The following is a 15,370-nucleotide window of genomic DNA, read 5'->3' as shown; positions in this document are numbered from 1 at the left end:
AAATAGTTTTAACCTAGTTTTTTTGTCAATAATGAAAGTGATGGAGAAAGATGAGCAGCCCCAGAAGTGTACATCCTGTGAAGGCAGCCTTTGTACTTGGATATGTGCCCCTAGTGCTGTGCAGGGCTTGACATATTCTGGGCATTCAGGACATCGGGCATTAATAAGCAAACAGTGTAAAGAAAAGAGAGTAGATCTTAAATGTTCTCTTCACAGAAAAAAACAATGTAACTGCGGTGATGGACATTGACTATACTTACTGTGGTGATCATTTTGCATTATATACAAATATTGAGTCATTATGTTGTATACCTGAAACAAATACAGTGTTATATTTCAATTATATCTCAGTCAAAAGACAAACAGCTGTCTCCTTAACATTGGTGAAAGGAAGGGATACTGGGGAAGAAAAATAAAAATAAATTGTAGAAAATCGATTATTGAGATAAAAGTGCACATTCCTTTTTATAGTTTCTCCCTTTTTTATTTTAACATGTGTGAGTTTCTTGACCACAATATTTTATATTTATTTCAAATATATAGTAGTCCAGACACATTTTAAATAAAATAGGCGTACGTAACTTGCCTTAGGGAGGTAAGCTTTATATATAAACATTATTTCTATGGGAAAATGCAGTTCAATTTCCAAATGCTTAGTGTATATATGCACTTTGGGGACACAGAGTAAATTCGGAACTTCATTCGTTCTTTAATTTGTGACATTGGATTACTTTTTATATTCGTTTCTGATTTGTGACGTGATTAGCTTTTTAAAATGCTATATGATTACAAAAACACCTTTATGATACTTTAATAGTTGATTTAAAATACTTTTCTCATAACAAACATTTACTGTACCATTTTTCTTTTTATTATTTTGTGAGAGAAAAAAATAAAGCAAAAATGTTTGTAGCACCAAGTTTCAACTTGTAAGAGTGAGGTCACTACACCCATTTGTGGTCTTTCAGCACCTTAACCATTTCTATCGTCACATTGGTCATCACTACATTTCACTATTGAATTTGTTTACTCATTAAGAGAGACACACTTGCTCAGCAGGAGTCCCTATTAAATCATTACCACACACTTGCCTGTCTAGACTGATGGACGTCAGCTTCTTGTGTGTCCTGTTGGCCAACATGTGTCTTCCACACTGTACCAGTTCTGATGTTTATTTTCATTTTGTTTTAAAAAGTATTGATTGGCAAAACCATTTAGGTAAGGTAGTTGCCATTTTTCATGTATGTTGCTTTTATCATTGGATAATATTATTGTAGCTTTATTCATCATATATTTTGTATTTCTTTAACATTTCATTCCACAGGCACTCCAGAAAGTCTGAAAGATCTAGCATCCAAAAACAGACTAGGAAAGGCATTGCCTCTGATGCAGAAAGGTAGGCTTGGTGTTGTGCTTTGTGGGCCTTTTTCTGTTTTACTAATATATTCAAGGTGCCTTCACTCTCATTCTACATGATCCGTCCTTAAACATAAATTGTGATGTTGAAAGATTCTCCTGTAAATAAATCTGTATAGGAATAGTGTTGTTCAGAAAACAAGAGTTATTTGAAGGCAGACCTTAAATCTTAAGCCTGAAGAAAAATCTCATGTATTTGTTTTAGTGATTATTCTGATTATTAAAGAGAATTAAATCCACATTTATGTACATATTAGGACATTAATATTTTGTTTCTGAGATAATTGAAGGGTAGCAATAAACATAGTACCTGAAATATGTGAATATTTTTATTTCAGTGTCTGTTATCTGAATAATGCCATCTTTTTAAAAAATTTCTGCAAATGGATAATCTAAGATTCTACTTGTATATTACAACCAAAAATATTTGCTGAGTTAATGTATAAATTATAATTACTTACCTTTCATTTGTAATTCATCTAATTCCTCAATTTTTTGAATATTTAGGTGCAAGATATTGACACATTTTTAATACAGCTGTAAGAAACACCAAAATCCAATTAATATATGTTTATTAATCCAATAATGATAGGGTGACATAGATGTGAGTGAATGAATGCATTCACTGTTACAGAAGTATGCACGAGATACAGTGAGAACACAGGGAAAAATTAGGATGAAATTAGGAAATGTTTCATAAGTAAGTGTCACTTGAGCTAAGTCCAGATATATAAAAATAGATGTGAAGAGTAGAGTGCTCTCTGAGAAGGAAATGATATGAGAAAACACTGAGGCTTGGATTATCTCCTGAGTTTGGGAAGACCATACCCAATTTAGGAGGAAGAATAGGATTCAGGAGATGGGAGAGAGGGCTGAAAATATAACTGGAGAAATCCTTAGAGATTATGTTATGAATGACCTTTTCAGCCATGCTACAGAATTTCAATTTCTGCTTTATTCCATGATCCCTTGACAGATGGGCTTTTAGCATGGGTATAGATGATTGGTGTTGAGTTTCTAAAACTGACAACATGTTAGAAGGTGAATTGAAAGTTCCAAGAGTAGGTGCAAGACACCAGCTCAGCTGTCAATAGGCGTGGTCAAGAAAGAATCTGTACAGTGCAGTGATTCGTGCAGTTAACAAATATGCGCCACACTCTGTGCTAAGTTTATGGAATAAAATAATGAGCAGCAAAAAATAAGGCTTTCCAGAGGATATCACCTCTGAGTTGAGATCAGAAAAATGAGTAGTTACTAGTCACATCAATGAATGTGGGAAGGAGAGATGGAATTTATTTCTGGGTAATGGTCTGTGGAGATACTGACTATTTAGGGAACTTAGAATGGAAAAAGAATCCAGAAAACTCAAAAAAATGTTGAGGTGGAATTCAGTTTTACAAAGGAGTTGGACATTGAGGAACGGTGTGAAGCACAGAGTTCCAGCAGTTTAGATATATAAATTAGATAGATGATAGATAGATAGATGATAGACAGACAGACAGATAGATGATAGATAGACAGACAGACAGATAGATGATAGATAGATTATAGATAGATAGAAGATAAATAGATGAAACAATACTGATTATGTTTGTATTTGTGTATTCTTTACTGTAAACTCAGCTAACCGCAATCTCTTTAATAGCATTGTAAATTTTTTAATCTTCACCCATCATTTTTAGCCTCTCTATCTCATGCACACACAATTTCAATTATTTTGAGTTGATTGAAAATTTTCCTCAGTGTTGAATTCTTATTCTATTCAGCCTTATTTAATTCACTTAACAATTCTAGTTGAGTGGCAACTATGTTGCAGTTTTGTATTTAGGATGTATAAATGAACATGATTTTTTGACAATCGGATACTGTTTTACAAAATGTTGGATGATTCTAGATCAGCTGAAGGTGCTTAACTCCAAGTGAGTGATATTTGGGCATCTTTCTCTGCAACACCGAAAATATCTGTAGATAAACACAAAACTTCCCTTCAGTAAGAATAGCAAGGATTTGATTGACTCCCAGTCTGAAATGTTTGCTGCTTAAGGACCATATTCATATTACTCTTGCCTTTATTTACTACTTTAACATAGACAACTCTTCCTTTTTATGTGTGTAGATTTATCTGATTATAATCAGGGATGATTATAATCAGGGTTCTTTATCAATTTTTATTAGAGTATAAATTCCATGTCTAGTTTTTAAGTGAATTGTTCAATAACTAGTTACAAAAGAAAAATTGGCCTGGATTTTCTAAGTTTGTGTTATTTCTCATTTCATTAGGAAAGTGCCTTGAATTGACATCTAAGTACAGGTGAATTGAAGTCACAGTATAAATGCTTTAGATACTGATTTTTGGCCTTTGGGAATTAACAACTTCCCCATGGGAGTCATACCACACAGGCACACCTTAGATTCTCACAAAATTTGCTGCGTAATGATTTTAATTTTGAAGGCTCTTTATTGGCCTCAACAAATTTGGCCTTAAGAGGAACAGCCTTGAAAGAATATATCTTGACAGATAGGGTGATCATTTGTAGGTAAAAGACAGGCAGAACTGACTTCAGACTTTTGCGTCTAGGTATTTAAAGCAGTGCTTCAGATTCTCTAGGGAAGCTGCTTGGTAAAAGGCCAACTTTTCACCCTCCTGTGCATTCAGCTTTGTGAACTGCTAGCACCATTTCTGCATTCTGTGCTAGTGACTTTCTTCTTGTGGAACCTACATTCTTCATTCCACCTGGGGGATGTTTTATCAGGACTAGTATTAAGAATTACTTGCATGCCCAAGGTGTCTGGTAATGAACCTTTAAATCCTTGGAATTTTCTGAGTGTCTTTGTTATTCACCATGAGTGCCTGGGACCATACCTGAGGTTATGCAAGGAGATCATTCAGAATGGGCGCTGACCACACCAGGAAGACCAACCACGTGATTAGAGGGTTGGGTCCTTGAGCCATGTGAAATCAGCCTGACCTCTGGGGAAGGGAGGGGGCTAGGGGACTGAGTTCAATCATATGGCCAATGAGTTAGTCAGTCACCCTATATGAAGAAACGCTAATAAGAACTCTGAACCCTGAAGCTCAGGTGAACTCCCTGGTTAGTGATACACATCAGTGTGCCAGGAGGAAAATGTCTCCTGAGGACGCAGAAGCTTCAAGTTCGGGACGCTTCCCCGGCCTCTCCCTACACGTCTCTTCATTAGGCTGGTCCTGATTTGTATCATTTCTAGTAAAACTCTAACTGTATACAGTAGGGGAAAAAAAAGAATTACTTGCATACGCATTTTACGTTGTTCCGGTGCTATTGGAAAGAGCCTGTGTAGGCCTGTAACAGCCTTTACAGGAGAGACCATTTCAAAGATTTGACCTTAGGTACTACATGAATGTTCATCCTTTAAAAAGTCGAAAAGAAACAAAAAGAAACACCTCAGAACTATAATTTTAAGTTGCAATAGAAGCAATTTAATGCAAATCTATTTGCAGCAACCGAACTATCTGAGTAACAACCTAAGGGTTTGGTGACAAATGTGTTTTACTTACGTTCAAGTCTTAAACACTAGTCTTAGGTAAAGAGAATAGCCATGGATTGAACTCAATGGTAAATATTTAGATATGCATTTGGAGATGGTGAACTAAAGTCAGACATAGTTAGGTTTGAATTAGGATTTTGATCTGGAAGTCTCATTGTTTTTGTTTTTAAAATATGAGATATGTATAGACCTATTTAGCAGAATAGGTATTCATTAAATACCATTTTCCATATATTTTGTTCCTACAAACTCTCAGAAGACAATTTTATCAAATATTGCTAAACAATTTGATACTTGGACATATATTTATATTTTATCTTACACGATTAACGATGTATCCAGGGATGTGAAATTACCAGTTTTCATCTCATGACAGAAACAAATCCTCTAGGCAGACAAAAAAGCAAGTTGGAGCTCCACAGCTCTGTTGGATCCTGCTTTACCACGTTAGTGCTTTGTCTTTTTGCAAGTCATTCTATGATCCTCAGTTTCCCAGCTATAAAATAGGAGTAATAACACTTCTCAGAGCTATTGTGAAAATACAAAAACAGAACATATGTATGTGTGTGTGTGTATAGACACATATACACAGCATATATACATACATATAGACACACATGTCTTCAGTGCCTGGTGTGTATAGATGACTCCATGCTGATGCTCAGTAAAGAATAGTTGTTGTTACTTATCCCTCATTCACTCCCTGTTCCAATCTCTAATATGGTTGTTCATAACCTTTTTCATTCTTACATCCTTACATTCCTAGCACATCTCATTTCATTGAAAAGATCCAGGCTTGACATCCTGAATTTTCTCAACATTTCACTCCTATACCTCAGAATTTCTTGATTAATGTTTCTTTCCACTTGTCTAATACAAACTGTACTTGGGCCCATTATCTCACATCTCCAAAAACTTGCTCTTCTCTCTTCAAGTTCTGCATTTTCACTCTCCTCGGTTTCCCTGCCGGTCATTCAGCCTTACTGCCCTGCTCCTGTCTTCCTCAGGCAAAGTGGTTCTCTATGCCTCCTCTTTCAGTCTGTGCTTCCATACTTGTTATAGTTTGTCTGGGGACAGAAACTGTTTTGTTATTATGGGACTTTTAGTTCATATTAAAGAAAAAAATGGATCTGGTGTTAAATGATTAACCTCCAACAGTACAAGCTGTTTTCAGGCATTGCAGCTCCGTGGCTTGGGAGATGAGAACAGTCACATAGCCTCAGTCTGTAAAACACTCACCTAGAAAGCCATTTATTTGCCCCTGAAATTGCTTTTTATTCTTTGGCTATTTAGTTTGGTGCCATATACGGTCCACCTAAATTATTCACGTTTCAGCTCACATTTAAGTAGTACTTTCAGTGCTTATGAATTGTATTAAGGAATGAAACAAGGTTTTAGGGAAATTGCAAGATCCATTAAAGTTTTCAGTACTAGGGTCTATACTGTAGTATTCAATTTTCAAACCACATTTCGAAAGTGTATGATGAACAAGCAAAGCTTGAAATTTGTTCTCCTGTAATGGCTTTTAAAGAGTAATAGATAAAAACTCATTCTTTCTAATTGGAAAGGATTTGATCATGCAGTCCTTTCCATATAAATTAATTCTGTAGAGTTGAATTAAGTCAAAAGTTAATTCAGAATGAATGAACTGTTTTAATTTCTAGAGTATTGTCAGTACTTTTTCTTTTAATTTGGAAATTGAGGTGACAGCCCAGGTTTTGGGATCTGCAGTAGGGTCTAATAAAGAATTAATCCAGACTTCAAGAAGATAAAATGCATATTAAAGACCTAAGGTGTATTTTTTTTATTCTCTAAAACCTGATATTTTTCCATTTTATTATTCTAAAATAAAGGAAATACCCTGAATCAAAATAATTATAGCTGTGAAAATCATTTTACTTAAAAGAAACATTGTCAATCCGAATACAAGTTGAATACAGCACTAAATAATTAGTGTGCTTCCTGTGATTAATACGTGTTCTTTTCTTTCACACACTTTAAATTACTTCATTGAATTTTACAACATTGTTTTAAAAAAGATGAGATGTCATTCCATTGCTTCTGTCACTGTGAAAAATAATGCATATTAGGTATTTTGAATGTGCATTTTATTTAAAATACATACTGAAAATGGCAAAAACATATTTGTTTTAAAGAAACGTATATACAGTCATCCCCCCTTATCCCTGGAGGATACAATCAAAGATTCTCAGTGGGTGCCTGAAACTGAATAGTACAGAACCCTAGATATACTATGTTTTTACCTATACATAAATACCTATGATAAAGTTTAACTTACAAATTAGGTAGAGTAAGAGATTAGCAACAGTAACTAATAATAAAATAGAATAATTATAATATACTGTAATAAAATTATGTGAATGTGGTGTCTCTCACTCTCAATCTCTCTCTCATAATCCATCTGATAAGCAAGGTGGCTACTAAATGGCTAATAGGCAGGTAACATATACAATGTTGATATGCTGGCCAAAGGGGTGATTCACATCCTGGGTGGGATGGAGTGGGAGAGCATGAGATTCTATACACTACTCAGAATGGTGTACAATTTAAAACTTGTAAATAGTTTATTTCTGGAATTTTCCATTTAATATTTTTGACTGTGGTTAACTGGGTAATTGAAACTATAGAAAGCAAAACTGTGGGTAAGGGGAACTACTATATATATAAACATCAGTTTTTAATTATTAATCTTTAATTCATAAATTGGCTTCATAATAATTTTGAACACGATATTGAGATAACTGTCAATATATGGATAAATACAATTTTAGATACTTTCATACCTTGAAGGACATGTTTTTATCCATAGCCTTATGCATTTAGTGAGTTCTATAATGAACCATTCTTCATCTTATTATATCATTTTAATTTGTTGGTCTGCTTAAATTAACCTCAGAAAACATCTTCCTTTTGCTATTTGGCATAGAGTTTCTTATTGCAGAATAAATTATGAACATTGCAAAAATGCACACAAAGTTCTACAGTGCTTTATTTCTTCTTGAAGGCAAGTGCTTGAAGTACCCCTGTGTTCATTATTCTAATCATATTTACTCACTTTATTAGGTATTTTTATTGAGCTCTTGCTCTCTGTGAAGCTATGATCCAGACACTAGAGATACAAAGTGAAAAATAAGAGATGGAAGTCTCTGCCCCTGTAGAACTTCCAAGAGCTTTATTACATTGAAGGAATCTAGAATCGCCCTCCAAAACCACATGGCATGCACATTTGCAATAACTCGTCAGTCTGATTTGAATTCCATTTCAGTAACTGTGCAATGGGTTTTCTTCTGGTGTTTAAAATCAGTGTCTTGTAAGAGTAACCGGGTGTTCCTTGGACAGATGTGTTGGTATCAAAGTTAATATGAACCTGCTGACTGAAGATCTTTTTTGACCCTAATGTTTTAGGGTTCTCCCACCATGTCTTTCTAGAAGGGGATACGCAGCCCTAAGAGCGACTGATCAGCCAGTCCTTAGGGGAAAACATCCCCCTCGCTCAAGGTCGAGTGAGCACTCTAGTGTCAGAACACTGTGTTCTGTCCACCACCTTGCCCCCGGAGGGTCGGCGCCACCTTCTCCGCTTCTAACCAGGTCGCTATTCAGTGTCCAGCCCAGCATTCGTGTCCTGCCTCCGGGTGTTGATGTGGTGTTGTAACTTCCTGAGCACTCGATGCTTCCACTCATTATGACACCATAATTTTTAATCCTTTCTTTGTAACACTTAAACCTCTCCCACATCCTCTATTACTTGCATCTATCTTCACTGTGCTGGTGGTATTCTATAGTTCCTGCCAATTAGCTATCATTGAAAATTCAATTTGGCTGTGTTCTGTCCTTCCATCTGTTTGTGACATATTCATATATACATATATTTTTTAAAATTATGTGAAGTGATTCATAAGAAATTACCTGGAATTATGTGTGTATTTGCCTTAAAAAGTATAAGGAATATTTTTAAAACAACTGTCATCTGTGTTCAGTAAAACCTTAGTTTTCAAGTTCTTTAGTTAAAAAACAAGTTTGCATGCCAACAGATGGAGATGAGCTTACTTCTAGGAGTACAGAAGGAATGTATCTGCATGCTTCTTAAATTTTTATTTGTAATTTTGATCCTTGCGTCAGTATATTTTATAGCAAGGTTATTTTTTAAAATATGTGTCAAGATTTTTCCCATTTAAAAATAAAGTCCAAATAATTGGTAATTTATTAAAATGTTTGCAGCTAGAACTGTTCTTATCATTTATAAATAAATTCAGATAGAAATTCAATAGTAGCAATGGCTTTAATAGTAGCAATTTAGGCAATAGACTTTCTTAACTAATTTACCCATGTTGTTAATATTCAGAGGCTGGAAGTAGGAGATACCTAATAGAAAACTTGAACTTCACAGAAAGTTAATGAAAAGAAGTGAGTCCACTTCTTCCCAGTTCAGGAATTCATATGCAGAAGTATTTAAGAGACAGACATTACCCTGTCTCTTTTAGCTCTTTTTTGAAATAATCCTTTTACACATATTATAAAAAAGTGTTTGATTTTGCTTCCAAAGACCTAGTTAGGAGGTTTATATCTGTATTAATAGTAATAGGAAGAGGAAAAGATTTTTGTCACAGCCTCTTGGGATTTCACCATTTCATTTCCCACCCCTTTGTTTTTTACCCACAGAATGCACCGACAAGGCAGCCCCACCCATTCTCCTCCCACAGACACATCGTTCAGCAGTCGCAGGGGAAGACAGCTCCCACAAGTGCCCGTCAGAAGCGGCAGTATAGAACAAGGTATCCGATAAAGAGAGATCATTGTGCAAAAATCGTGGATTTGAGAACCACCTCTTTCTATGCTTCTTTTAGTAAATGAGTAGTATTTTGATCATATGTAATTTGCTGAATCTAAGAATTTAAGTTTCTTAAAATTTTATTTCCAGCGCCGTGTTATAATGGCTCATAGCATATACTCTGTTTTTGCTGAGTGAGTGAATGAATGGTTTTTAGATGGTCAACTAAAAGAACAGAATGAGCCCTAGAGATACCTTTGTTCAAAGAACAAAGAAAATAAAAACTTAAAAACCTCAGTACAATATGAAATATTGTGTTAAAAGAAGACTTATTTAGCCTTGTTTTTAAATTGTTTTCTTGATGAAACGCTCGATCATATTGAAAGCTTTACTAGTGTTTTTTAAATTATTTGCAATATCTTTTTTATATAAATTTAACGATAAAAAATGACAGCACGTTTTAATATTTTGTTGACAGTTCATGTTACTTAAAATTTCCTTATGTTAAACATATACACACTTTTATTTTCCAGTTGCGGGGGGGGGGGTGGTTTCAATAATGGAAATTAAATTCCCTACTACAGGGACTAGATGATTTAAACACTGGATTAAAATAGTCACTGTTTTCCTTCATGTGACCCAAGGTGCTATCCCATTTCTCAGTAGGTGAAATGATTTGTTATCTGTGTAGGTTATCACATAAATCTCACTAGGGATTCGTTAAGCAATTTACTGAAATAGTTTTTAATTTGGGGTTGTAATATAAATTCAGTGGACTTATATTTAAAACATATATTGAAAGTCTTAATTTCTCTGAAACAACTGAAAGGTTAACATTTTGGATATTTTTTTTTTCTACAGTGCTGGTTGTTGCTGATGTTTACTTGTATTTCATTCTGTTTTGAGGGTGCTGGGTACCTGCTTTACTCACATAATTGAAATGCTGTACTGAATGTATCACAAAAATGTTAAAGATCTAGGAAGATAAATACATTGTTTTAAAGACTGATATGGCAGAGTTTATAAGCAGAACCTTGGTTATAGAAAAATTAGTGTAGCTTTTTAAGAAGCATCAACTTATAGATAGATTAATGCTGATACAGTAAACTCTGGATTTGTATTATTTTTCAAACTTATACATCCTGTTGCTATATCATTTTTTAATATGCAGGGTTGTTTTAAGGGTATTCATTTAGTTAATCAGGAAAACATGAGGCTATGTGTAACTGACTTTCTTTTCTAAAATAGTAATTAATCACTGGAATTCTCAATTCATATTGCTTAACAAACTTTCTTTTCTCTTTTCTGGAAACATTTTGAGAAGATAATTCAAGATTAATGTTATTAAGAATGCAATTAGTAATACCCTAGAAGAAATTGTTTTAAAATTTACTTTTAAAACAATTGGTGTTTATTTAAATTATCCCTTTGTGACTTCCTGTTGCACAACTAAACCAACTGCAAATTCTGGTGTTAGCTACAAAATTAGTGTTACTGGCCATGTTTTGCTAAAGATTGATATTCAAAAAGTCATGTGTTCCTAAAATTCTTTGCATTTCCTCCAGTTGCTGAAACATTTTAGATTCAAAAGCATGTAAGGGTACTGCATGTAACTCTCATATAGTGAGATTATAGTTATATTATTTTTGTACAAATAACAATTGCATCTATGAAATCAGTTGGATTGTATGCTGGATTTTGTTTTTTAAAAAGTTCATGTTCTATTGTTAATATCAACTTTACTGTTTATGATATTCATATTCACAGTTGTCTTTCAGAGAAATCATCAATTTATAAGGATTGAATTGAGGTGGGAAGAAAGGAGTGACTGAGGATGAAATTGATGGAGTTATTTTGATATTTAATATCACAAATATGCTAGTAAACCACTAGTAAACACTTGTTATTTGAAGTTCCTTAAATTTACGGTTATATAGATACAAACTTTTAAAAATATAACAACATATATTATTATATCTCAGTGCTCTTCTATAATTAAAATAAATTTGGTTTATTTTATGATGTTAATATGTGCTTTGGGACTTTTGGTAAATGATGATACTATCTGCCGTCATCTTATTATGGATTTATTTCAAATTGAATAGTTCACATGTCATCTTTATATATCCTAAAATATGTTCTTAAAAGTAAACTTCTAATTTGGCTCGTGGGATAGACAGAATTTAGCATGTTCTATTTAATATTGATTTCATTGTTATTCTTAGGGCTCTAGAATTACCTTTTTTTCTTTTGGTATTATTTGTTAAACTTTAGTTCTACCTTCTTTGATGATTAATGCAGTTTTTTTGTAATTGATTAAGGTTCTAGTGCATTTGCCTTCCTTCCTTCCAGTCCTTTTTGTTTATAGTTTTTTGTTTGTTTGTTTGTTTGTTTTTTAACAAAGGGTAACTTTCCTTTTTAAAAAAATAATTGAGTTAATAAGCAGTTGATTCTAAAGAGCAAATATTTCAAACAGTTTAGATTCCTGGATAGTGATACAACTTCTTGTTGAACTTATAATTTTTTTCATACACAGTTTCTGGGTACAGTTATCTACATTGTTGTGTTTAGGATGTGTTCTGAGATGATTAGATTGTTTGACTAGATACATGTTGTTTTTTTTATAATTCAGTTTTACTGCACTCTCTTTACACTATAAAAGCAATATGTATTATTTTAAAGGCTATTACATCATTTGAAAATACATTTCACTTAATTTTTGACAAATTATTTTGCAATTTCTTTTAAAAGTTAGGAATGCTAGCCTATTTTCTACATAAAATATAATTATGTTAAAGTATAGTTAGGGAGAAAGAAAAGAGTGATTACAATACAGATTTTGAGGTAACGTAGCTGAAAAAATAGCCATAAAACTTAGGTAACTCAAATGGTATGTAATAATTGAGAGAAAAGACTTCCAAAAAATTTCTCTCGTTATATTCCAATGTTGTATTCCAGTGTAGCTCTTATGTAGAGAAAAGCTTGAAAGAAGCATAATTGGTTACATAAAAATGTTGTACGGTTTTTGAAACAAGGTGATCTTTTTGTGTGTTCAACAGGATGTCTTTTAAAGAAGTATTTAAAGATCATTCATAAATTAGCACTTGGTGTGACAGCTATGTTTTATGTGTTCAATTATATCTCCTACCTGTACCTCTAATGATATTCCCCTTCAGAAATATCTAGATAGGCCATTATTTCACAGTAAATAGTGTGCCAACAAGGAGGTTGATATAAAGCTTTATGAAATGCTTAGGAAATAATAGTCTCCAAAAACCAATTTCACCTTGAGATATTTTAGCATAACTGGAGAAGAAAGAAAGGATTACTTAAATTAGAATGTATTTTTTCCACGTGGAAAATGTTATAGAATATTTTTTAGTGAAAAGAAAGCGACAGCTTCTAGTAAAAAAAATTGAATTTATTTGTTCATCTATTACATTAAATTTCAAATTATCTGAAATGCTATCGTTATTGAAATAAAAATGTTAGATATGAGTATTAAATACTCTTTTAAGTACATTTACAATGAAAGTCAAATGTATTAAAGTTAAATATTTTTAGTAAAATTGGTCTTGAAATATTTTTTAATTCTTAAAAAGCAAGAAAAAATACCACAAAATATACCTTTCAAATGCCAAATGTATTAATTTCCCAATATTTCTGTTTTTATTTTAAATCGCTTCATTATTTCCTTAATTAATTTAAACCATAGTTGAGACTTCCTCATGGTTTGTCATTGTAACATGTCACATTATGTTATGCATTTTTATTCATGCCATTGTGTTGATTCACATTTCCATGTCTAACTGTAAATTTGCTGATTTCTTTCTTTTGTTTCCATCATTATGTGCATTTAATTCATTGAAGAACAAGAAAAATATAACTCTTCCACAAAAGGTAAATATTAATGTAACTTTTTAACCATTTAATATTGTTCCTTACATAATATATGAGAGAGTTATATAACTGTATTTATTGAAATAATGAGCAAAATTATTTAACAACATCCCTGCAATTATTTTGTAGGGCATTTTGGTATTAATTATTTTGTATTGTGAACAGTTCACATCAAAGAAGTAACTATTGAAATTAAGAATTTTTGCTTCAAAATTTATCCCCACTGACAGCTAGAAAACAATTCTTTTTGGAAAAAAATGTGTTGTTTTTTTTTTTTTTGTATCTTCTTGTATATTTGTTTGCATTCCCCTGCTCTCATAAAGGATTTAATTCTTACCTTCTGTTCAGGGTAATGTCTGGTACAATGAAGTGGAAAATCCCTGGATTTTCCCTTCCAGACAGCAGTAAGCTGAACAAATGTTTGGCCCCCACTGCAGTCCTGCATCCGGGAAGTAGCTGCTACAAGGATACTCCTCATGGCCTCACTATTGCTATAATGCCCATTAAGTCTGTCTTCCTGAGGGACGTAGGTGGGAAACGTCAGCCTGCTAGTCTGCACAGTGCGGGCGTACTACCTTATCGTCTTTTGGATCACATTTGATTTTTGGTCTTTGGACTGGAGTTTCAAGTACATGCACATCTCATCCCACTCTCATGTACCACCCACACCAACCATTTCCTAATCTGTGTTATTTTCGTCCTGGTAATCAAATATTTGAACATGAGCTCTCTCTTAATGAAATAAGATTAATAACATTTAAAAATTATGTAATGCTTCATATTTTAATAGAAGTACATTTACTCAATATTTGTGGATTAATGATTGGATCAACTTATTGTCCATAGTAACCCTAAAAGTGAGTCCTGAGAGTAGTGTCATCTCTATTAGGAATGTTGAAACTCAGATTCAGAGAGATTAAAGAGATTTACCCATCCACACTGCTGATGAGTAGTAGACTACAAGCTAAGTCTCTTATCTTTTACTTCCTTTCACTATACTTTAGTGGATCCTATTTTAATAGGCACGAATCCCAAATATATTATCCCTAACAACTAATACGTATATTGAGGTATACGTATATTGAGGTATGTCTTAGAGTTACAGCATGAAAATGGGGGATAATATTCAATTACTTACTTTAGTTTGAATTTACAAAAATATATTTATATTCTAGTACATGATACATATTCTAGCATAGTACCTGACACAGTAGGCAGTAAATATATATTAATAAAAAATAAAATACTATACAGTTTAATTAAGATGTTTTGGTCCCTAGTTTTTGCATACATTTCTTGTCATCATCCTGCGTTTTAAATTCAGGTACCAGAAACACAACTTTAGATTCAGTAGTGCAAAAATGACCAATGCATTTGTACCTAGATTCAGAAGAAGAATTTTTTTTGGATTTGCAATACAAATTAAGTATAATAAAGCATTAAAGTTTTATAATAATGGTCATGACCTAATTCATTTATCCTAAAGAAAGAAAAATATAGTAATTCTTCATTTAGAGCTCTTAAATATGTATTATTATTAGACGAAAGCCATAATTACCTAATCAGAACAAAACAAAATCCCTAAGTGGTACAGTCAAAAGTCTGTAGGAAGTATGCACGTTTAGTGGCTCCTTGCAAGGATGTCAGATTGTTACATTTTTACCAGGTCATGTGTCCTGGCTGAAATGTGTCCCCACTCTGCCAAGTGTTCCATGGACATGGGATGTGGATGTGTTTCAC

At 33.2% G+C, this 15,370-nt stretch overlaps 1 protein-coding gene across 50 annotated transcripts in view; it reads left to right on the top strand.

Annotated features, from left to right (window-relative positions):
* The window catches only part of RIMS1 (regulating synaptic membrane exocytosis 1), a gene marked incomplete at its 5' end in the record, with an annotated part of 450,322 nt that overhangs the window by 338,244 nt on the left and 96,708 nt on the right, over nt 1–15,370 (top strand). For 19 of the 50 annotated variants that reach the window (XM_081034418.1, XM_081034414.1, XM_081034426.1 and 16 more), the window contains 2 exons: nt 1,325–1,396; nt 9,622–9,734. In XM_081034418.1, the coding sequence (XP_080890544.1) occupies nt 1,325–1,396; nt 9,622–9,734 (185 nt within the window). Of the gene's footprint in view, nt 1–1,324; nt 1,397–8,367; nt 8,551–9,621; nt 9,735–13,600; nt 13,631–15,370 lie in introns of all 50 variants that reach the window. The other 31 variants (XM_081034420.1, XM_081034416.1, XM_081034419.1 and 28 more) reach the window with 5 other exon arrangements.

This window comes from Rhinolophus hipposideros (genome assembly GCF_964194185.1).
Source record: "Rhinolophus hipposideros genome assembly, chromosome: 3".
In the NCBI taxonomy this organism is placed as follows: domain Eukaryota; kingdom Metazoa; phylum Chordata; class Mammalia; order Chiroptera; family Rhinolophidae; genus Rhinolophus; species Rhinolophus hipposideros.
The sequence above is the reverse complement of the archived record's forward strand: the minus strand, read 5'-3'. Positions and strand labels throughout refer to the sequence as shown.